This window comes from Rhinolophus sinicus, linkage group LG13 (genome assembly GCF_036562045.2).
Source record: "Rhinolophus sinicus isolate RSC01 linkage group LG13, ASM3656204v1, whole genome shotgun sequence".
Classification (NCBI taxonomy): Eukaryota; Metazoa; Chordata; class Mammalia; order Chiroptera; family Rhinolophidae; genus Rhinolophus; species Rhinolophus sinicus.
In genome coordinates this window covers 40,446,844-40,470,245 of record NC_133762.1, presented here as the reverse complement: position 1 = coordinate 40,470,245, position 23,402 = coordinate 40,446,844, and the positions used below count along the sequence as shown (strand labels likewise).

Here is a 23,402-nt window from a genome sequence, read left to right as displayed (position 1 = left end):
ACAATTCACTTCTTATTGGATATTACGGTTGTTTCCAGTTTCTGCTGTTACAAAGAGAAGTGCTATAAACATTCATGCACAGGCTTTTGTGTGGTTATAAGATTTATTCTTCTGAGATAAATGCTGGGGGTGTAATGCTGGGTCGTATAACTCACTTCCTCTCCTAAAAGAAGTCAGGATATGATTCATTTTGTTGGATGCAGGTACTTACAAATCCTGAGGTCCAAGTTGCACTTGCATTTGAACTAAGTTTTACCAGGTACACAAATTGAGGGTTAGAATAAGGAGGCATTTCAGGGGCAGACCTGGTTTCCTCCAACACTGAGCCCAGGTGAACCCCGTTCCTTCCTCCAGCTGAGTAGCTCTTGGTGAGGCTGGTGTAGATGAGGCCACAAGCCGGCCACATCCTAGGGTCCTGGGCTGGGGAGTTTGAGACACAGCCCACAATTATGGACCCTGCTTAGCCTGGGCTCCCAAATAGGGCAGCTCCATGAAGACATCAGATGAGGAGAGGAGCCCAGTAGAGAGCAGAGGCCCCTGGGTGGAGGAAACACTATTTCTGTGGGCCTGTCCAAGTCTCTCTGAAACCATTAAGATGAGTAACTCCTCACAACGTAGCTGCCTTCACTGTCTGGTTCTATTTCACAATCTAGAAGCAGGAACTATCTAGAATCTAGAAACAGGCTACTGTCTCACTGCCATTTCACCCCATCCTAGGCCGTTCCTCTTATATCACAGGAGGCGGGGTTTCGCTCCTCTCACAGAGCAGAGAGTCCGGTTCTCCCAGCTCACATGTGGACAGAGCTGCCTGCTCAGGCCTCCAGGATGACCGTCCCTGCCTCCGGGCCCCACCCCCCTCCTTGCCTCCTGCTGACTCTACTGCTGGGACTCACAGGTGAGTGCACCTCGGGTTAGAATTCCATCTCCCTGCTTCTGGACTACTTCCTCATCCTGGAACTTTAGAGCCTCCAGGAAAACAGGGGTGTGTCATTGGGGCTGCCACAGAAGGCCAAGGATGGGCATTATCTGGGAGCCTGAAATCAGGGATGTGAGCATTGGCTCTGTGGATCCATAACCTGCACCTGGTTCCTGAGGCATCAAAACAGGTAGATGATGCTTCAAACCACAACAAGCACAGCTTTGTGTGGACTGACACATCTAATCCCCACAACATCTCTGTGTGATACTTATGTCTCTTCTACCGAATTTACAGATGGGAAAACTGAGGCGAGAGAGCAACTTGTCCAATGTCACCTATGTAAGGCAGTGGTTCAGCCAGGATTCAAGTCCAGGCAGGCCAGCTCCAGAGTTCATTTTTGAACTATGTTATGCTGCTTGACTTCTCAGGGGAGACTGAGTGTAGAAAATCAGTAAGCACAGATAAGCAAATAAAAGAATTGTCACCACCCATCAGACACCAGAGTTCAAATTGTGCTGGGTGTACTCATGAACTTTTTATTAATGATGCATTTGATTGTTCCTACGTATCATTGTTTTTACTGAGCATTTAATATGTATTATAATTTCATTCAACCCTTAAAACAACCTGTGTACTAGCATGCTGGGATATAGCTTTATAGATGTTTGTCAATGCATGTACTTATGTGTGTGTACATATGAGTATAGCGTGTGTGAGGAAGCACACACACACACACACACACACAGGATATTTGAAAAGGCTTTCCTATCGTTCTCTTCAAATCAGTTTTCAGTCTACATGAAACACACAAAGACATATGTTTAGTTCTTCCTGTTTCTCAGCCACCCTCCCTCCTTTTCACGTGTGTAAATTTACTGCTACCCTCCTTCAGACTCTTAAGACAAGCAAGCCTCTCTCTTGGTAAAATGAGTAGAAAAGAGAAGCACAGAGAGTTTCAAGGTCACTCAGGGGTAAATGGCAGAGGTATGATTTGAACTCACGGAATCTGATCCTATAGCTCAGGGGATGAACAAGGACCCTACTTCCATCCTATGAGATTTCTGCCGCTTCTGCAAATGGATGTGAGGAAGGGTGGGTGTGGGGAAGAGCGTTTGTGGTTTTCTGCTCCTGGGCTCTTCTGCTTCCTGAATATGCACAAGATGCTTGTTTTTCACAAAGTTGTCTAGTTGGGAAACTGAGTTTCTCACATAATTTCCACAGTTTTACCCATTTAAAATAGGCGCCAGGGTCTCAGGGAGGGGTCGCACTGTGAAATTCACACATCATATAAATACTTATTGGATACACACTATGTGCCAGAAACTGTCATAGGAACTTGGGGTGCGTTGGTGAATAAAACAGACAAAGTAGCTGCCCTCATGGAGCCCATGTCTTACAGGGGAATTGAGAGTAAACAACAGATATATAATAAATAATTAAATAATATAGTATAGTGCAAAGGGATGAGTGTTAATAAAAACATTAAGGTATTGCTGGATAAGAAAATTTGGGAAGTCTGTCAGCTGAGATGTATCATGGACAGAGTAGTTGAGTGGGCATCCCTGAGAAGAGGAAGTTTGAGCCAAGATTAAAAGAAGGTTGGGAGTGAGCCATGTGTTTACCTGGGGAAGAGCCTTCCTGACAGTGAGCAGCATGTGCAAAGGTCCTGAGGCTAGACTCTTCCTGCTGTGTGCAGGGATTTAAGCTTTTGCTCTTAGTGAAAACGATGCCATTGCAGGGTTTTGAAGAAAGATTTGACATGAGCCAACATGAGTGTTAAATTATTCTAGCATTTGAATGAGAACAGACTACCACAGGACATAGAGAGAAGCAACCACTGCATTAAGATGTCAATGCATTCATGCAAACGATGAAAAGTGCCTTGCCCCAGGTGAGCAGCAGAGACAGGGGAAGGATGTAGATTTTGGATGCAGCTGATGGGGCAGCAACAGGCTTTCCTGATGCAGAGGATGGGGGTGGGAGAGCAAGACTCCAGGTGTTTGGGACCTGAGCTCCTGGAGGAATAAAGGTGGCTGAGCTGAGATATAGAGGGCTGTGGGGCAATTCAGGAATTCAGTTTTGTATGTGTGAACTGTGAGATACTGATTTCCATCCAAGGATAAATGTGAGTGGACAGCTGGACATATGATTCAGAATTCAGGGGAAAGACCCAGACCACACATGTAAATATGAGAATTATAGATGCACAGATGGCAGAGCGTTTGCAATTCCCTTCTGCCCTCAACCCTCTCGTCCCTCTTCTCTCTTCTTTCTCTATTTCCTCCACGATTCATTCGTATTTCTTCCCCTTTTTGTGTCAGCAGTTCAGCTTCCCTGCCCTTAATCTTCTTCTCCAGACTTAAAACTCAGACCACTTGATGTTCTTGTCACCAAAAAAACCTGCCCAGGGACAGCATGTGGCCTCCTGAGAAGCACCTGTAGTTACAAATAGTGTCAAGTGGTGGGTTTCACCCCCTCACACTCTGCAAAGATGAACCACACATTTTCTGAGGAGAAGCTAAGAAATGGAAAAGAACACAGGTTTATATGAGGTGCCACAGCTGCCTTTTCCTCTGATTTACAGGTTCTTTTGTTCCCTGTGCTTTTGGTGTCACATGCAAGAAATCCTTGTCAAATATAGACTCATGAAGGGTTTCGCTTGAGTTTTTTTCTAAAAATTTTATAGTCTCGGCTCTAATATTTAGGTCTATGATCATGTAGAGTTGATGTTCGTATAAGATGTAAGATAAGGGTTCAACTTCATTCTTTTGCATGTGGCTATTCCAGCATTGTGTCGAAACACTGTCCTTTCCCCAATGAATGGTTTTGACATCTTTGAAAATCATTTGACCATATATACGTGAAGGTTTATTTCTAGGTTTTCAATTCTATTTCATCTGAATAGAATATATTATATAGAGAGTGTGGGTGTATATATATATTATAGAGAGAATATATATATATATATATATAGTCTAATGAGAGAACACACTGCTTTGATTGCTGTAGCTTTGTAGTAAGTTTTTAAATCAGGAAATGTGAGTCCTCCAACTATGTTCATTTTCAATATTGTTTCATTGTTTGGGGTACGTTCAGTTTTCACATGAACTTCAAAATAAGCTTTTCTAGGTCTTCAAAATGTTCCAGAGATAGTTTTCCTTCTTCCCTTCTGATTTGAATGCCTTTTATTTATTTTCCTTCTCTAATCGCTTTTTGTGGAACTTTCATTATTGTGTTGAATGTTAATGGCAAGTTGCGCAACCCTGTCTTGTTTGTGGTCTTAGGGGAAAAACGTTCAGAGTTTCACCATCAAGTATGATATTAGTTGTGGGTTTTTCATATATAATTTTATCATTTGGTGGAAGCTTCCCCCTATTCATAGTTTTTCTTTCCCTCTATTCCCAGTTTATCGGTTGTTTTTTTCATGAAAAATGTTGCATTTTGTCAAATGATTTTTCTGAAGCAAATGAGAAGATCATGTGGTTTTCTTTCTCATCATTCCATTAATGTGGTGTATTCTATTGTTTGGTTTTCCTATGTTGATTCATCCTTACATTCCAGGAATAAATCCCAATTAAAACCATATTTACTGTTTTAATATGCTGTTGAAATCAGTTTGCTAATGTTGTGTTGTGTTGAGGTTTGTTGCATCCATTTTCATAAGAGATGTTGGTCTGTAGTTTCCTTATAGTGCTTTCGTCGGGCACCGTTAGGATAACGTTGTCCTGAGAATGAGTCTCAGAATGACTCTGAATAAGTTAAGAAGTCTTCCTTCATATTAAATTTTGTTGTACAGTTTGAAGAGGATTAGTGTTAGTTTTCCTTTGACTGTTAGGTATAGAATTCACCAGTGAAGTCAAGCGGTCCGGGGCTTTCTTTTGTTGGGAGATTTTTTGATTATTGATTCACCATCCTTACTGTTTGTGTGTCTATTCATTTCCTATTTCATCATGATTCATCTTGATAAGTTATGTGTTTCTAGGAATTTGTCTATTTCATCTGGGTTACTCAATTTATTGGTGTATAATTATTCATAGTACTTTATTATAATCCTTTTATTTCTGTAAAATTATAAAGGAATGTCTTTCATTTCTTTGATTTTAGTTACTTGTGTCTTCTCTCCTTTTTTTTTAGTCAACCTAACTAAAGGTTTGAGAATTGAGTTTATGTTTTTGAAGAATTTCTCTTGGTTTTGTTGATTTTCTCTGTTGTTTCTCTATTCATATTTTGTTTATTTCTGCACTAGTTTTTATTATTTTCTTCCTTCTGCTACCTAAAGTTTTGGATTTATTTTTGCTTTTCTTATTGTCATTGCTAAAGGTACATAGTGAAGTTATTGATTTATGGTCGTTTCCCCTTTTAAATGTCTGCATTTACAGCTGTAAAGTTACCTCTACCCCTGCTTTTGCTGCATCGTAGGTTTGGCATGTTATGTTTTCATTCTCAGTAGCCGCAGGGTATCCTCTAAATATTCCTGTGATTTCTTCTTTGACTATTGATAGTTTGATTGTGTTGTTTGATTTCTTTGTATTTGTGAATATATCATGAAACTTCTTAATTGATTTCTACTTTTATTTTGCAAATTCTTTCACCAGTGCACAGCAAGCATGGTTCTTCTAATTCAACTATGTCATCTTGCCATTCACATTGTGTGACATTGCCACATACATAGATTTTTTTGTTATAACAAATGGTTTGTGTACCAGTCAAGAAAGATGTGTGTGGTAAACATAACAATAGCCCCCCCCCCCAATAAAGAGGTCCATGTCCTACCACCCAGAAGCTGTGAATATTTTACTTTTGATGCAAAACAGATGTTGGAGAAGGGATTAAGTTATGCTTCTTGATAGGGAAAGATTATCCTAGGTTATTTGGTTGACACTATATAATCACAAGAGTCCATATAAGAAGGAGGTAGAAAAGTCTACTTTAAAGAAGGACAAGTGACAATGGAAACAAGAAGTTAGAGTGATGGGAAGATGGGAACCATAAGAAAAGGCATGTGGGCGGCCTCTAGAATTTGGAAGGCAAGGAACAGAGACAGCAAAAGAAATGAAGCTTGAATTACACAGATTTTAGCCCAGGAACACCAATACTGCCTTCTGACCTCCAGTACTAAGAAATATTAAGTTTCCGTTATTTTAAGCCATTAACATTTTGGTATTTTCTTAAGGCAGCCTTAGAAAACTAATACAACATTATTATGCTACAGGGGGAAAGTCTCAGGAATTTGAAATAATGTTTCACTTCTTATTTACACAAGTTCATTGTTTGTTGGGAACTCTGTACATCACTGTCACTCAAGTTCCCAGGCTGATGGAGCAGATATTTTCATAACATGTGGGACTTTGAAAAGGCAAGTTGATCTATAGATGTGCTTGTAGTTACATGCATATCCCACAAAATACATTTATCACCTTTGCTCACAACTCAATGGTCTAAAGAAGTCTCATCATGCCACCCAGTGCAAAGCTCCAGAAGTACAAATCTCCATGACGTCAGCAAGTGCAGAGCCAGAAATTTGGGGGGAAGCATGACACTTTCACACAGAGCTCAGCACTCACACCCACTCTCTGCCACATGACTTCACTTCTCTGTGCCTCAGTTTCCTCACTTCCAACAGGGTCTCACAGGCTCATTGTGAGGGTTACACATGATGACACATTCAATTGCTCAGTTCAAGGTCTGCTCACGGTGTGGGCTTAGTGAATGAAAACTGTTGCTGATAAACACTGGACAACACCTACAGGATCACATAAGGATGAATAAATAACTGCTGTATTTCCCTCCAGGAGGGGCAGGTGTGAAGGAGCTGCAGGTGATTCAGCCTGAGAAGTCAGTGTCGGTCGCAGCTGGAGAGATGGCCACTCTGCCCTGCACCGTGACCTCCCTGCTTCCTGTGGGGCCCATCCGGTGGTTCAGGGGGACAGGGCCAGGCCGGATGTTAATCTACAGTTTCAAAGTAAATGAGGGAACCCGCTTCCCTCGAGTAACAGCTGTTGCAGACGCCACAAGGAGAAACAACACGGACTTTTCCATCCGCATCAGTAACATCACCCCCGCAGACACCGGTACCTACTACTGTGTGAGGTTCCGGAGGCAAGACCCTGACGACATGGAGTTTAAGTCTGGAGCAGGTACTCGGCTCACTGTGAGTGGTGAGTACAGAGCTACATAGGCTCCTTTTTCCCCTGGGGTGTGACAACAAGTCAATAACAATGACCTCTGTTCTTTGAGCAACAGTTAAGAATCAGGTTCGGAGGTGAGTGCTCAGAGTCATTGTGGGGACTGAGCCCCAGAAAGCAGTTTCCAGGCTCTCGGCCTCACATAGACAGGTGCTGGCTCAGGTAGTAAATGGACATCAACTGTGATTGCATGGCCATCAGCTGTGGCTAGTTGGCCGTCAGCTGTAACCAGTGAGCCATTGGCCACTAATATAACTGCTGTGGCTACGCTAGCAGAAAGAGGAAGAATGGGGGCTAGCAAGAAGATGGCGGCTGGGCTGGCAAGCATGGATGGCGGTTTGCGGACTGTGTGGATCCAGCCTCCACTGAGACCATAGTGGTATGACTCCCCTACCTATGGCTCCGTGTGTGTTCCTTTTTGGCCTCACCATGTCCTGCGTTCTTGTGTGGGGAGTGGGAGCAGAGACCCCGCAGGCCTCCCTGCACAACAAATGGCGCAGCTTGCTGGGTCCCCTGCATGACAGTCATACACTGACTCGGGGTCTGATTTCCCCCCTTCCACAGATCAGGGTCATTGAGGCCGTGAGAGGTCATGCTATTTACTCAGGCCCCACAGCTGGTAAATGCAGGGAAAACCCTGGAACCTCCATCTGCCTGGCTCCACAGCCCATGGCTCCCACCCACCTCCTTGGTTCCAGGGAGGAGGGAGCTGAGAATGTGGGTGTCTTGCCCCATCACACGACAGACGTCACCCCTGCCTCCAGAGAGAGCCCCCCTCAGTGTGGCCAGGCTTCTCTTTACTGACACTCACTGTGCACCACTAGGGGCCAGGCTGCACTCTGAGAGCTGTGACAGCAGCAGTGAACAAAGCAGGCAAAGGCTCCTCTTCCATGAAGCTTCATTCTCTTCCCTCCAGTGAGGAGAAATCCATCCAGCGCAGGGAGGGGGAGATCTTGTTTCTTTATTTCAACTTCAGAACCATCGCACTGAGAAATCCCCAAGAGACACAGACTCAAAGTTTACTCTGACAGCCCTGCTTGGAGAAGGCACCCAGAGATTGGGCAGTCACTGTGGCTGTCTTTAAAAAAAAAAAATCCCTTGTAATTTAAGGATTGAGTCACACAGTCACTGAAACCTCAGACCTGACCAGAACTGGGTCACCTCACAATATCCCTCACCCAGGGAAGAGAATCCCCATGTGAGTGACTTAGGGATCATGTCACTGAGTCAGTCATAGATGCTTATGTAGGATTTTTCTGCAAGAGGCCCAGGATCCTGAATCCTGGAATGTCAGCACACAGAGAACCTTTAAACCATCCAGCCCAAACCCTTACGTACAGAATGGGAGCCTAAGGCCAAGAAGTGGCACAGTAGGTAAATGCTGTGCTTACCTCTGGTCATGACCACATCAAAATTATGACTAAATTACAGAACAACCATCATTGAGAATTGCCTGAATTCTAGCTTAACCAAAGTCCTACAACTAAGGACACACAAAAGATGCCACCTCAAAACTGGTAGGAGAGGTGGAGATGTGGAACAGTCTGGTCCCACAGATGTGTGTGACTGTGGGGACAGAGCCCCAGAGAGCAGTTTCCAGGCTCTCGGCCTCATGTGAAAAGGTGCTGGCTCAGGTAGTAAATGGCCAGCAACTGATTGGATGGCCGTCAGCTGTGGCTAGTTGCCCATCAGCTGTAACCAGTGAACCATTGGCCACTGATGTAACTGTTGTGGCTACGCTAGCAAAAAATGGGGGCTAGCAAGAAGATGGTGGCTGAGTTAGCACAGCGGATTGCAGTTAGCAAGTGAGGTTGGTTGGCAGAGAAGCAGATGGCAAGTAGCGGATCTTGTGGCTCCGACTTCCTGTGTCTCCAACCCAGCCGCCAGCGAGACTATAGTGGTGTGACTCCCCTACTTATGGCTCGTGGGTGTTCCTTTTTGGCCTCACCATATCCTGCATTCCTATGTGGGGAGCGGGACCAGAGACCCCGCATGAGTCCCTGCACGACAGTGGCAATTAAAAATCATGAGGGATACATAAGCTGCAGAAGTTCCCCCAGGAGGAGCGAGGGGTCCCAGTCCTGCACCAGGCTCCCCCACCCAGGGATTCAGTGCCAGTGAGAGAAATCCCCATAACTTCTGGCCATGAAAACCAGCAGAGTTTATGGCTGACTGAGATGAGGGCGGCTGCAATTCTAGGTGATCCTCTTAAAGAACCTACACGTGGACTTATTCACTGATGGACCCACTTTATCTGAGCTCCAGCACTGGAACAGCAGCTCGAAAGGTGCCAAGGACATACAGGGAGAAACCAAATTGTCTGGCTTCAGGGAAAGTGCTAGAGGGACAGGTTTATCCTGGTAGGAGGACGAGGCAGATGCCATTGTTTCTTTGTTAAACCCTCCCCACTCCCAGATGCAGATGTAGGCAGCCACCATATCTCAGTCTCCATCAACCTGGCTAACAATGTGTGTTCATCCTGATTCCCTGAGATCCCACACCACCCAAATTTGGGGCATACCCAAACCACTTCCAGTGGCTTTTCTATATAAACAGCCTGCCTTGGCTCATGCTATCGACTTTCCTAAAATCTCTCAAAGATTCACAAAGCGCAAACAAGAAGCATCTTGCTTTGGCATGTCCCATGTCTCTTGCTGAGCAGTCCTAAGCCCGGCATTAGAGACAGCTGGCCTTGATTCATGGCTCCTCCAACTCAGCCCAGGAGGCAGCCATCTGCAGATCGCTTTATGGCTCATGCCAGGTGGCCCCAAACAAGGCACAGGCTGCGGCTGAACTTGGCCTGCAGTGCAGCCACACCCAGGAAGCCCCAAGGCTGGCACACCCAGTGGCCAGCTTCGGACCCAGCCAGTCTCCATGGGCAAAACACCCAAGGGTCACACTGAGCAGGCACCAGAACTCTCTTAAAGCAAATCCTGCTCTATAGGGTCATCCTCTGCACAGCAATTCCTCCACTGTTGTCATGGTCAGTCCTCACATCCAATCATCCTGAGGATCAGTTTCTCCCACTGATGTATGAACAGCAACCAAGGCTCAACTACAACAGGAGGGCATGCACAATCCACACAAGGGACACACCTGGAGTACCCAGCTCAGGTCATTAGGAAGACTGGGCTACTGAACCTCATAGCACACCTACTACATACACCCACTGTGCAAAGACCATGAGACATATATAATGTACCTGATACATAAAAACAAACACAGGGAGCTAGCCAACATGGGGAGACAAAAAACATGTCCCAAATAAAACAACAAAAGAAAGCTCTAGAAAGAAAATTAAACAAAAGGAGACAAGCAGTCTACCAGATGCAGAGGTCAAAACACTGCTTATAAGGATGCTCAATGATCTCAGGAAGAACTTCAACAAAGAAATAGGAAACACAAAAATGGAGATAAAAACATAAAAAGAGCTAGTCAGAAATAAAGAATACAATAATTGGGATGAAAAATACACTAGAAGGAATAAAAGTATACTGGATGAAGCAGAAGATTGAATCAGCAATTTAGAAGATAAAGTAGCAAATAACACCCAATCAGAACACCGAAAAAAAAATCCAAAACATGAAGACAGTTTAAGGTGACTATGGGACAATATCAAGCACACCAACATTCGCATCATAGGAATATCAGGAGGAGAAGAGAGAAAGCAAGGTATTGAAAACCTATTTGAAGAAATAATAACAGAAGATTTCTCTAACCTGGTGAAGGATACGGATATTCAAGACCAGGAAACGCAGAGTCCCAAACAAGATAAACCCAAATAGGCCCACACTAAGACACATCATAATTAAAATGCCAAAGTTTAAAGGCAAGGAAAGAATCTTAAAAACAGCAAGAGAAAAGCAGTTAATTACCTACAAGGGAGCTCCAATAAGACTGTCAGCTGATTGCTCAACAGAAACTTTGCAGGCCGAAGGGATTGGCATGAAATATTCAAAGTGATGAAAAGCAAGGACCTACAACCGAGATTACTCTAACAGCAAAGCTATAATTTAGAATCCAAGAACAGATAAAGAGCCTTCGAGACAAAAGAAATCTAAAGGAGTTACGAACACCAAACCAGAATTACAGGGAATCTTAGTGGGGCTACATTAAGGAAAGAAGAAGAAGAAGGAGGAGAAGGAGGAGGAGGAGGAGGAGGAGGAGGAGGAGGAGGAGGAGGAGGAAGAACCAAGAAGAAGAAGAAGGAAGAGAGGAAGGAGAAGGAGAACGTGGCAGTATCTACATGTATATCAACAATTACTTTAAATGTAAATGGATTAAAGGCTCCAATCAAAAAACATATGGTGGCAGAATGGATTTTCAAAAAGACCCTTACATATGCTGCCTATAAGAAACTCACTTCAGATAGAAAGACATACACAGACTGAAAGTAAAGGAATTGGAAAAAAGATATTTCATGAAAATGGAAATGAAAAAATAGTCTTTAAAACAAAGGCTATAACAAGAGAGCTAGTACCCAATTCAGGGTATTTATCCAAAAAAACCCAAAATGGTACTTTGAACAGACATATGCATCCATGTGTTCATGGCAGCATTGCTTACAGTGGCCAACCTGTGAAGGCAGCCTGGGTGTCCATCAACGGATGAGTGGATAAAGAGTAGGTGGTACATATATACAATGGATTATTGCTCAGCCACAGAAGGAAATGGGTTCTTGCCATCTGTGCTGGCATGAATGGACCTGGAGGGTGTTGTCAGACAGAGAAAGACAGATGCAGTGTGCTTTTCCTTATATGTGGGATCTAAAACACAAAATGAGCAAACAAACAAAACACAAACTCATAGATACAGAGAACATTTTGATGGTTGCCAGATGGGAGGGGGGGTTGGAGATGGATGAAAAGAGAGAAGGGATTAAGGAGTACAAATCGGTTGTTACAACATAGTCATGGAGATGTAAAGTATAGCATAAGGAATATAGTCAATAATATTGTAATAACTATGTATGGTGTCAGATGGGTACTAGATGTATCAGGGAGATAAATGGGCGGGGGTTGGGGACAGGGTGAAAAAGGTGAAGGGATTAAGAAGTACAAATTGGTAGTTACAATATAGTCATTGGGGTGTTAAGTAAAGCATAGGGAATATAGTCTATAATATGGAAATAACTATGTATAGTGCCACGTGGGTATTAGACTAGTCAGGGGATCAATTCTTAAATTAAATAAATGCCTGATCACCATGGTGTAGCTAAAATTAATGTAAAATAATATTGAATGTTAAGTGTAATTGAAAATTTTGAAAAGGCGGAAACGTGAAGAGGAATAAGAGGTTCAAATTTCCAGGTATTAAACAAATGAGTCACGGGGATGTAACGTACAGGATGGGGAATATAGTCAATAATGCTGTGGTAGTGTCAGATGGTCGTTGGACTTATGGTGATCACTTCCTTAGGTATATAAATGTTGAATAACTGCAGTGTATACCTGAAACTGATATCCTTTTGTTAGCTGTATTTTAATAAAAAATCTTTTTTAAATGCAGTGTGAGGATTTGATCAGTTGTTATTGGGGCCATGAGACAAGGAATGTAGTATCATCTAGAACCTGGAAACAGCCATCAGCTGACAGCTAGCCAGTAAGCAGGATATCAGTCTTACAACCACAAGGAACAGAATGCTACCGACAACTGGACAAGCAGGAAAAGGATTCTCCCCTAGAACCTAGAGAAGAAATTTGGCCCCATTGACACCTTGATTTTAGTGTGGTGAGACCCATAACGGACTTCTGACATACAGCACTGTAAGATAATAAATTTGTGTTGTTTTAAGCAAGAAAAAAACAACAAAGTGACAGGGTCCTTGGCCGTGCTAACATGGCCATTGATTGAGGTGATCATTCCAGAACCCCCTCTAATTCCAGGCCAGCTTCTTCCTGCCTGAGAGATAAACACTCCTTGTATTACAGAGCCTGGTGCATAGGAAGCACTGAATTAAAAAGTTATTACAACAAAACATTGAACAGAAAGCCTACATTTTGCCTTGTTATTGGTTTCCCAAGGTTCAGATGCCCCTCACATTCACACCCTGATACCTGAGGTGATTGGAAACCGGTCCAACCTTCAGCCCCATCACCCCAAATCAAACCTCCTATAAGCATGTAGAACTCCCCATTGTTTCAACAGCTGCATGCGCTCCAGTGTATGGAGACAGCATCGTTCATTTACAGTCTTCTGTGGATGGATATAACAGGCTACTAAAACACAGCTGCGTGGAAAACTGTGTCCACGTGTCACTCTCCTCAAGTGGGAGATGCCCGCTGATATTGGCTTTGCTAAGTGAAAGGAGACATGCATTTTAATTTGTGTGAATATTGCCAAGGTTTCCTTCTAGATGTTTCAGCAACCGAGTCTCCCCCACCACATCTATGTCCATTGAAAAGGTGATTTTATCCTGATTTTGCAGGTATTACAAGAGTTCCCGGTGGTGCATCCCTTGCCTAGGCCATCGCAGCTGGCATGTGGCCCCATTGCCACTCATATCTGCTGCCTCCTGGAAAAGTTCTTGTTCCTCTACCCCAAGCTGCCTGCCCTGGGTGAGAACCAAGGATGCGGGAGGGGGCAAAGGAGCAGCAGCGTACCAGATGTTTTGTCTTCGTCATAGCATTTGCTGCTTATAACCAGTGCTGTGAGGGAGAGGCCTTCTGTTACCCCTTTGTCAGATAAGGACACTAACACTCAGAGGGGATTTGGCCTGAGCAGGAAGGGACACCAAGATTGAAGCCCAAGCATCTGAGTCTTCCCTGCCCTGTCTTCTCCAAGCCCCAGACTCACGGCCCCTGCTTCTGCCACACTTCAATGTGTTTGTCAAAGATTGGAGAAAGCGCCAACCCTCTCCTTTAAAAATATTGTATTACTCTGTTCTTCACTAAAACAAAAAAGTCCTGTGTGGGAGACAGGGGAACGTTATGTCCCAGATCAGACAGATACACAAATGTCTCATGATGTGCTGACCCTGTTCCTAAAAGATGTGGCTCAGCATAAGTAAAAGTATTCCGTCTTGTCACGTGTGACAACATGGATGTTCTAGAGGGTATTACACTAAGTGGAATTAGTCAGACAGAGAAAGGCAAATACCATATGAGTTCACTTATATGTGGACTCTAAAGAAACAAAACAGAAACAGATTCATAGCTATAGAGAACAGACTGGTGGTTACCAGAAGGGAGGGGGATGGAGAATGGGTGATAAATGTGAAGGGGAATAAGAAGTACAAACTTCCACTTATAAAATAAATAAGCCACAGTTATGCAGTGCACCAGAGAATAGAGTCAATAACATCATAACTTTTCATGATTTCAGATGCTTACTAGACTTACTGGAGGGATCACACTGTACGGTATAAGAGGCCTGACAATTAAGTTCACAAACTCATCCTAGAAAAAGTGCTACATCCCTCATTGCTGAATATCACTATGGTCACCTTTGAAGTACTCCCCTTGGGAAGCTATGCACCGATGCCAGTGCTTAGTCCACCCTTCAAAGCAATCTTGGAACTCTTTTTCTGGAATGGCCATCAGAGCTGTCATCGTATTACCCCTGATGTCCTGAATGTCATCAAAATGTCTTCCTTTCAATATTTCCTTTATCTTCGGGAAAACAAAGAAGTCATTGGGGGCCAGATCAGGTGAGTAGGGAGGCTGTTCCAATACAGTTATTTGTTTACTAACTAAAACCTCCCTCACAGACAGTTTTGTGTGAGCTGGTGCATTGTTGTGATGCAAGAGCCATGAATTGTTGGCAAAAACTTCAGGTCATTTTTGTCTAACTTTTTCACACTAAGCTTTACAGCACTTCCAAGTAGTTAACTTTGTTAACTGTTTGTCTAGTTCATACAAATTCATAATGAATAATCCCTCTGATATCAAAAAAGGTTAGCAATATCGTTTTGACTCTTGATTTGGACTGACAGAACTTTTTTGGTTGTGTTGAATTGACTGACTTCCATTGTGCCCTATGACGCTTTATTTCAGGGTTGTGTGGGTACATCCACGTTTCATCACTGGTGATAACACAGCCCAAAACATCGTCTTGCCTCTCCAAAAGTACTTGGCAAACTTTGACTCCCCTTTGCTTTTGTTCATCGGTGAGCTCCTTCGGGACCATTTTTGCACACATCTTTCTCATGCCAAGATTTTCAGTTAAGATTTTCCTAAGTGCTTCTCTATCGATGTTTACTTGGCCTGGTATGCTTTTCACAGTAAGCTGATGATTTTGACGCACAATTCGATGAATTTTTGCAACATTTTCATCGGTTCTGCTCCTTACTAGCCGCCCTGACCTCTCGTCATTGGTGACACGTTCTCTTCCCTCAGGAAAACAATTAATCCATTTGTACACTGCCCTTTTCTACATGGCATTATCCCCGTGAACTGGAACTGACATGTCCCTGATTTCACTTTCACTCTTGCCTAGCTTAACAAGAAATTTAATGTTTGTTAGTTGCTCTAATTCAAGCTCAGACATTCTTGCGACAGCACACAAAACACGCAACAACAATAATAAACGCCACTCAACAAGACAACGCCATAGGTCGACACGAACACAGCTGTGAGACACTAATATACCAAGGTTATGAAACTTTACCAAGCCATTTGTAAAGTGCTACAAATGTAAGCGCATGGTGGCAAGTACATGAACTTGTGTCAGGTCTCTTATAAATGTTGAATCTCTAGACTGTACACCTGAAAATAATATAATATTGTATACCAACTACACTTTAATTAAAAACCTTTTTCGGCTTTCAGGAGATTTTATGCCCTTCATTGTGGTGTTTCTCCTTCATTGAGCAGTCTGGGGACAGCAGCCTGAATAGAGCAGAGAGGCACCACTGCAATGCCAGGAACACCATGCGCCCCCTTTCCTGTGTCTACAGACTGAGGATGAGGAGGGACAGCCATTTCTGAGAGGCTGACTGAGGCCCGTCTGTGCAAGAGTTCATATTCTAGACTCAGTTGTCAGGAGCCCACTTCTCTCATTAATAACTACAGGGTCCCTAGGCCTGGGCACTTTGAAATCAAGAGTCTCAGAGAGATAAGGGGAGGGCAGTGGTCAGTGTCAGGCCCGTGAAGGTGGGGCACTTGCTCTGCTCATGCACATAAATTTTGGGGGCCCCCAGGACATATCCCTGGGACCGTATGTGGTGAGGAAATACTCCCTTCATATCTCTCTGCCTCATTTTTCTCGTTTATAAAATGGTAATAATCATGGACTCCCTTTAGGAGTGTGGAAAGGAACCCAGCACAGAGTAGCACCATAAATCGAGGTAATATTTCAAAATTGTCACCAGTACCCATTGTTGCGACTCAGTTTCCTCACCTGCAGAAAGTGGATAATCGCACCAACCTGTGCAGGATGGTGTTAGGATACAGTGACCTGGTAAGAGAGCAGATCCTCAGTGAGTGAAGGTCTTGGCAAGTCTCAATTACCCTCCAGTCCTCAGGTTCCCCACATGTGAAGTGCTGACAATCACAAACCCATCAGTAGTCTGAGAGGATTGGAAGCCAGCTAGGAACAGTTAATATGAAGTGTGATCAGTGACTTTGTTCCTAGGTCCAAATTGGTGGGAATCACCTGCAAAGAAAGTGGGCTTTGAACTCAGGCCTGGAATTGCATGTTGACCTCCCCTTTATTCAGAGTTTACCTCGGGGGACCTGGGAGTCCTCCTCTGTAGATGAAGATGATGACACCAGCCTCTTAGCATTGTTAGAAGAATGAAAAAATAATATGTGAGAAGCTTCTAAACAGTGTCACATGCTTATCCTTAGTGGTGATAATCACGATCATGGTTACTGTTCATTTTGCTCCTTTTGTAGCCAAACCCTCTCCCCCCGTGGTATCGGGCGCCACAGGGAGGGCCCCACCTGGGCAGACAGTGACCTTCATCTGTGAGTCCCACGGCTTCTACCCCCGAAACATCGCCCTGAAATGGTTCAAAGATGAAAATGAGCTCCCAGCCTCCCAGACCACCGTGGACCCAGAGGGAGACAGTGCTTCCTACAGCATCTCCAGCACAGCCAGGCTGGTGCTGGCCCTCGGGGATGTCCCTTCCCAGATCATCTGCCAGGTGGACCACGTCACCCTGCAGGGAGGCCCTCCTCTTCATGGGACTGCCAACTTGTCTGAGACCATCCGAGGTAGATCCCCTCCCACCCACCAGCCCACACCTGGCCCCTTCCTCCAAGCCTGCTTCCCCCTGCTCTTTGCTCCAGAGTTTGATTTTCTTGGAATATTCTTAACAGTTCTTCCCCTCACCAGGTATCCAGATGTGCTGGTCACTCCGTTCTGTTCATTGGTGGCTGCTGAGTACCTACTACATGCCAAGCTCTGTGCTCAGTAGTTTATCTACTTTACCAATAGCAAATCTAATTACTGAGCACCTGCTGTAAGCCAAGCCCGTATGTGCTTGGTGATTTCATTCATTTGGCTACAGTTAGTACGTTCCCAGTGCCTGCCAGGGCCTGTGTTTGCTGATTTCACTCATATTACACTAATAGGAGCTACCAGTCCTTAAGTACCTACTGGGTGCAGGGCACTGTGTTTAGAGTTTTCCTTCATATGCAGAGGGTACTGTTAGTGCTTGCCTGCTTGACACCTAGCAGTGTCCTTGGTGAGGACCTCGCTGTGGGAGGAGCTAAGTTATGGAGCCCTCCCCTGTGATCTGTCTGTTCTTTGAGGTCAGAGCTTCTGCCCTGTGTTGTTTCAGTTCCGCCCACCCTGGATGTTACCCAACAGCCTGTGGAAGGGAACCAGGTGAATGTCATTGCGTGCCGTGTGAAGAAGTTCTACCCCCGGCGCCTACAGCTGACGTGGTTGGAGAACGGAAACTTGTCCCAAACAGAAACCACCTCAACCCTCACTGAGAACAATGATGGAACTTTTAACAGAACAAGCTGGCTTCTAGTGACTTTATCTGCCCACAGGCAGGACGTGGTGGTCACCTGCCAGGTGGAGCAGGATGGGCAGCCGGCGGTCACCAAATACCTTACCCTGGAGGCCTCTGACCACCAGAAGGACCAGAGCACAGGTAAAACCCAGAGGGAGGCCTCCACTCCACCTCTGTTTAAATTTTATCTTCTTTTTAAAAAAGTGATAAGTATTATTTCATGCTTACTATAGAATAATCTAGACGTCTATAGATAGAAAGATTTTTGAAGTAAGCTCTGGTCCCAGAAATCCCACACTTGCAGAATGATCACTGCTAAGAGCATGGTATGTATCTTTTAGATCTTTTGACATCAATGTACATTGAAGAAAGAGAAGCGAGGGAGGGAGATCATGTGTTCACAGCACCCTGCCTCGTGCTTTCCTCACCTCCAGTTACTGCGCTCACCATCCCTGTCAGCCCATCATCCTCCTCCTAGCTCTTTCTGCCTGCTGCCTGGTCTGTATTGCATCCTAGACTTTTCTTTTTATTTTTAATCTTTCATTTTATTTCATTTCATTTCATTTTGTTAGTTTCAGGTGTACAAAGCAACATAATAGTTAAACATTTACACCCCTCACAAAGTGATAATTGCCCCTCCCCAATCTAAACCCTCTGACATCGTATATCTCTGTTACAATACTATTGACTATCTTCTGTATGCCCACCTCCAGTGACTATAGGTGTGTGTGTGTGTGTGTGTGTGTGTGTGTGTGTGTGTGTATATATATATATATTCTTATAGTTGACATACAATATTATTCTACTTCAGTCAGCTGTATAGCACATTGGTCGGGCATCTACACTGTCTATGAAGTGGTCCCCTTGATAAGTCCAGTGCCATCTGGCACCTTCCATGATCTTCACAACATTGTTGATTATATTCCCCACACTGTATTTCATATCCCCATGACTATATTGTGTCTACTAATGTGCTCTTTCTAATCCCTTCACCTTCTCCTCCACCCCCACCCCCTCCCATCTAGCAACCAACAGTATTTTTTTCTATATCTCTGAGTGTATTTCTGTTTTGCTTGCTCATTTATTCTGTTCTTTAGATTCCACATATAAATGAGATCATATGGTATTTGTCTTTCTCAGTCTGACTTATTTATTTGAGCATAATATTCCCAAGGACCATCCATGTTGTAGCAAATGATAAGATTTCATTCTTTTTTATAGCCAAGTAATAGTCCATTGTATAAATGTGCCACAGTTTCTTTATCCAATCACCTATCGATGGGCATTTCAGTTGTGTCCATATCTTGTATATTGTGAATAGTGCTGCCATAAACATAAGGGTGCATATACTTTTTCAAATTAGCATTTTGGATTTCTTTGGATAGATTCCCAGGAGTGGAATAGCTGTGTCATGAGGTTGTTACATTTTCAATTTTTTGAGGTAACTCCATACTGTTTTCCAGAGTGGTTGCACCAATCTGCAATCCCACCAACAGTGCACAAGGGTTTCCTTTTCTCCACATCCTCGCCACCACTTGTCATTGGTTGATTTACTGACTTTTCCATCTGTATGAGCAGGACTCTAAACCTACTACTCTGAAATTCCAGAAGGCGATCCTTGAGGATGTGGAGTTTGAGTCTGCACAAAGCACCCAAGTGACTGTGAGTGGTCTCAGCACAGTTTTTGTCTCCTTATTTGTGACAATGAGCCAGCAATAATCACAAATGTCTGCCTGTAGAGTTGTTCCTAATAGTCCCTTCTTATCCTTTTGATGTCTTCAGTGTCTGTAGTAATATCCCATTTCATTCCTGATAGAGGAAATGTGTCATTTCTCCTTTTTTATTCCTCAGTCTTGATAGAAGTTTTTCAATTTTATTGATCTTTTCAAAGAACCTGCTTTTGTTTCAGTGGTTTTCTTTATTGTTTCTCTGTTTTCAATTTTCCCCTCTTTCCTTTATTATTTCCTTCCTTCTGGTTACTTTCAGTTGATTTCATTCCTCCTTTTCTCATTTCCTGAGGTGGGAACTTACATTACTGACTTCAGACTTTTTCATTTTTCTAATGCCACATATGGGTTGCCTTCTGCGCCTGGGGAGTTAGGAGACAGGGACCTACGGTGCCTGGATGACGTGTTCTTCCTCCAGTCCTCAGGTCCCTGGCCATTCTGCCTTTCTCTTCCTCTTTTCACTGTCCTCCTCTGCTTGTACCTGGTGTCATTTCTAGGGGTCAGAGTTGTACTGAACAGAGAGAGAAGGGAGGTGAGTCTACACCATCTTGTCGGGACCAGCTTGGGTTTGCTTTGGAGTCTCTATGTCCCACTAGAGCTCGGAACAGGATGGTTACTTTCAGGTGTTCTCAGTGTGTTTGACCTAGCACGCGTGCTAAGTACAAAGGCAGAAACTGGTTTTTTGGGTAGTCTAGGTTGGCTGGCTGGAGCAAGTGCTAGATGTCTATGTGACCCTCTGCACTGGGATGTCACAGCCCTCCCCGGTGACTGAGGGTTCCAGCCACTGCTGTTCCAGTCCAATGGGCCTGGTGTGAGAATGCACAACTTTTCGATCATGTTTATTGTACTGGGGTGTTTTACAATATTTCTATCTTAATGCATCTCTCTCTGTGAGTATAGCTTACTCCAGGTATGTTAACAGAGTTTTTGGTTTATTGGTTGGTTTTGATAGTGGGAGAAAGATTATGACTCTTCAAATTTTTTTCTTCTTTTGCTTCTCAGGACCCTAGGTTTCCCTCTCTCCCTTTTTTTCTTTTTCCCTTCATTATTCAGTTGTAAAACAGCACTTCTTCCTTCTTTCTTATGTTTTCCACCCAGAAGTTATGCACTGTGATTCCTGCCTGTCCCTTTAATCTCATCTGTCCTTTAAAATGTTCTGGCCTCCATGGATTAGATGCCTATCACCACTGCAACCAAGGTTTTAGTGGCTTAACACAAGCCAAGGTTATTATCTTACAGCTCCCAAGGTCAGGTGTGTAAAATGGGGTGACAGGGCTGTGTTCCTTCTGGTCCCTCTGGGGGAGCGTCTCTCTGAGTATGACTCCTCTTGATAACTCATATAGATAAAATCATACAGTATTTGTCAATCTGTGATGAGCCTGTTTCACTTAACATAATGTCCTCAATCTAACTCATGTTGTAACCTGTGACTAGATGGCCAATTTGGAAAAGAAAGAAACAAGTAGAATGGGTTAGATCCCATTCAGAATCCCATTTACTCCCCACCCCTGCATCCACTCTTCCAAGCATGCATTCGCACATGCATTCACACTCACTCATCAGGCATTTACTCATGCGCACATCTGATAACCAACACCTCCGCCCTCCTCTGGGGCAGGCCCTGGGAAGGTGATTCTAACATCAGGGAGCCCCAGGCATCCACCCAGACTTCCTATGGTAATTGTCTGCTTTTCCTGGGCTGTGTCAGTTGCACCTGCAGGGACAGTGTCCCTGTCTTCACCCTCCTTGGACTTGGTGGCCATCACCTGCCACGTGCAGATTCTACCCACAGAGTGTGCATCCACCTGGGGGAGAACTGCCATAAGGTTAAGGGAGCTGAGCAACCCACGTCCAAGCAGAATAGTGATGGGACCTACACCCTGGAAAGCTTGCAGTTGGTGAGCACGTCATTACAGGGGTCTGAGCGGGTGCTCAGCTGTAAGGTGCAACATGAGGCACAGCCTCTCGTCCAGGCCAACCTCGTACTGTCCAGAGGAGCCCACACCACCTACAAGCCCATTGGGAGCACAGACAAACACCTCCACCTCTGGGTGCAGATGGGTCCCCTCTGTCTCCTGAGTGCACTGAGGTTTTTAAACTCACAGATCCCCATTGTCTACTTCTGCTCGTAGGTCCAGAGGCACCTGCTGTTATCTTTGTGGCTTTCCTCCTGGGCTTCAAGGTGCTATTGGTGATGAGTTTCACAGTCACCTACATGCACAGGTGGTGGAACCTGTGACAGGTGAGCTGGGGGCAGGCTTTAGTCCTCACAGAGAAAGGGCAGGGCAGGCAAAAGGAGTCCAAGGTGCACCCACAGTCACATGGTCCCCAGAAGCCTGATTCAGCCTCATGAGAAGGTTGTGAATACTTTCATTTCCTCTAAATGTCTTTGAAATTCTCAGAGGCTTCCAATTCTTACACATTGTGTAGTGTCCTGTAGTTTGAAGGTTTTCAAATTAAGTTCCTTGAGATCCTGGAGATGATGGTCCAAGGTGTAGCCATAGGATGAAGGTCAAAGCTTTGAGACCCAAAGTCCAAAGAGTCCACCTATAAACGATTATATATTTCAGTTTTTATTTGCTATGTCTTTGGAATGGATAAGAAAGTATTGGCAAAATCAGCTAATAGAACCTGTGTGAAGGACTTGGAGATGCTGACTAGTGGCAAAGAAGAATGTAAGTAAGTTCAGATCTCAGAAAGAAGTGTTGGGGTGCAGTGACTAGGGGCTTGATTTCTGATCTGCACCTCAAATCCAGACCAAAGAGATGCTGCCACTTGGGAGGTGCTCAATAAATGTTTGTGGAATGAATGAATGAATGAATGCATTGGTGAATGACTGATTTATCCTACAGGTCCTGTCTGCCCTGTACTACGTTGCCTCCTGCTCTCTCCAAGAAGATCAAGTCTGGAGAGGAAGCTGCCAGGACCTGCAGGTTACCCAAGGACCTGCCCTTCACCCCGCCAGCCCCACCTCCACCACGGACATGCTCCCTGCTCACACCCTCCTGATGTTCCTTCTCTCCGATGATAAAGCTGAGTCAAGGATGGACTTTGGTCGTGGGGACTCGGGCATGTCTGGACCCTGTGCATTGAACTTCAACTGGCCCTGCTCCACCCAAAAGAGAATCAAGAAGAGAAGACAACAGGTTTCCATCCTTCCCTGATCATGAGCAACCCTTAAAATTCAGAACAGATTTTACTTTTATCCAGAGCTTTTGCAAGTATGATTTCATTTTAACACATATAGACTTGAAATCACTGTTAAATAAGCATTTTTCTATTCTGAAATATGTAATGAATAATAAAGAAAATATCCATGGACACACCATTTCTCTTTATAAAATAGTAACATTTTCAGTGGAAATGTAATGGCTGTATGTGATGTCAGAGGGGTAGTGGATGGGGGAAGGGGGTTGTCACTGTGTGAGGGATATAAATAATAAATGTCTAACGATTACATTGTTTTGTGCACCTGAAACTAATAAAAAATGTTTTAAAAAATGAAAAAATAAAAACTGAAGTAATCAGACCTAAAAAAAAAAAAAATTAAATAAATAAAAGTAACGATGACCATTAAAAAAAAGTAACATTTTGCTGTAGGTTCTCTGGGGGTTTTTTTGAAAAATCTGTCCTGAATTTTGTGCTATCATTCTCTAGCATAATTT

At 44.0% G+C, this 23,402-nt stretch overlaps 1 protein-coding gene across 1 annotated transcript; it reads left to right on the top strand.

The window, feature by feature from the left end:
* The first annotated feature begins 782 nt into the window (after window positions 1–782).
* On the top strand, window positions 783–23,184 carry LOC141568033 (signal-regulatory protein beta-1-like). The gene is made up of 6 exons (XM_074317249.1): window positions 783–895; window positions 6,712–7,077; window positions 16,941–17,261; window positions 17,831–18,151; window positions 21,870–21,979; window positions 22,590–23,184. Exons 1-5 carry the CDS (start codon window positions 793–795, stop codon window positions 21,974–21,976), a joined length of 1,218 nt encoding a protein of 405 aa, XP_074173350.1. The 5' UTR covers window positions 783–792; the 3' UTR covers window positions 21,977–21,979; window positions 22,590–23,184.
* Window positions 23,185–23,402: the final 218 nt, after the last annotated feature.

Excerpts from the sequence above, each read along its gene's own strand:
- LOC141568033 (XM_074317249.1), top strand. The coding sequence starts at position 793 with ATGTGGACAGAGCTGCCTGCTCAGGCCTCCAGGATGACCGTCCCTGCC. Across the intron at positions 896-6,711 it reads TCTACTGCTGGGACTCACAG|GAGGGGCAGGTGTGAAGGAG; the intron begins GTGAGTGCACCT and ends ATTTCCCTCCAG. Across the intron at positions 7,078-16,940 it reads TACTCGGCTCACTGTGAGTG|CCAAACCCTCTCCCCCCGTG; the intron begins GTGAGTACAGAG and ends CTCCTTTTGTAG.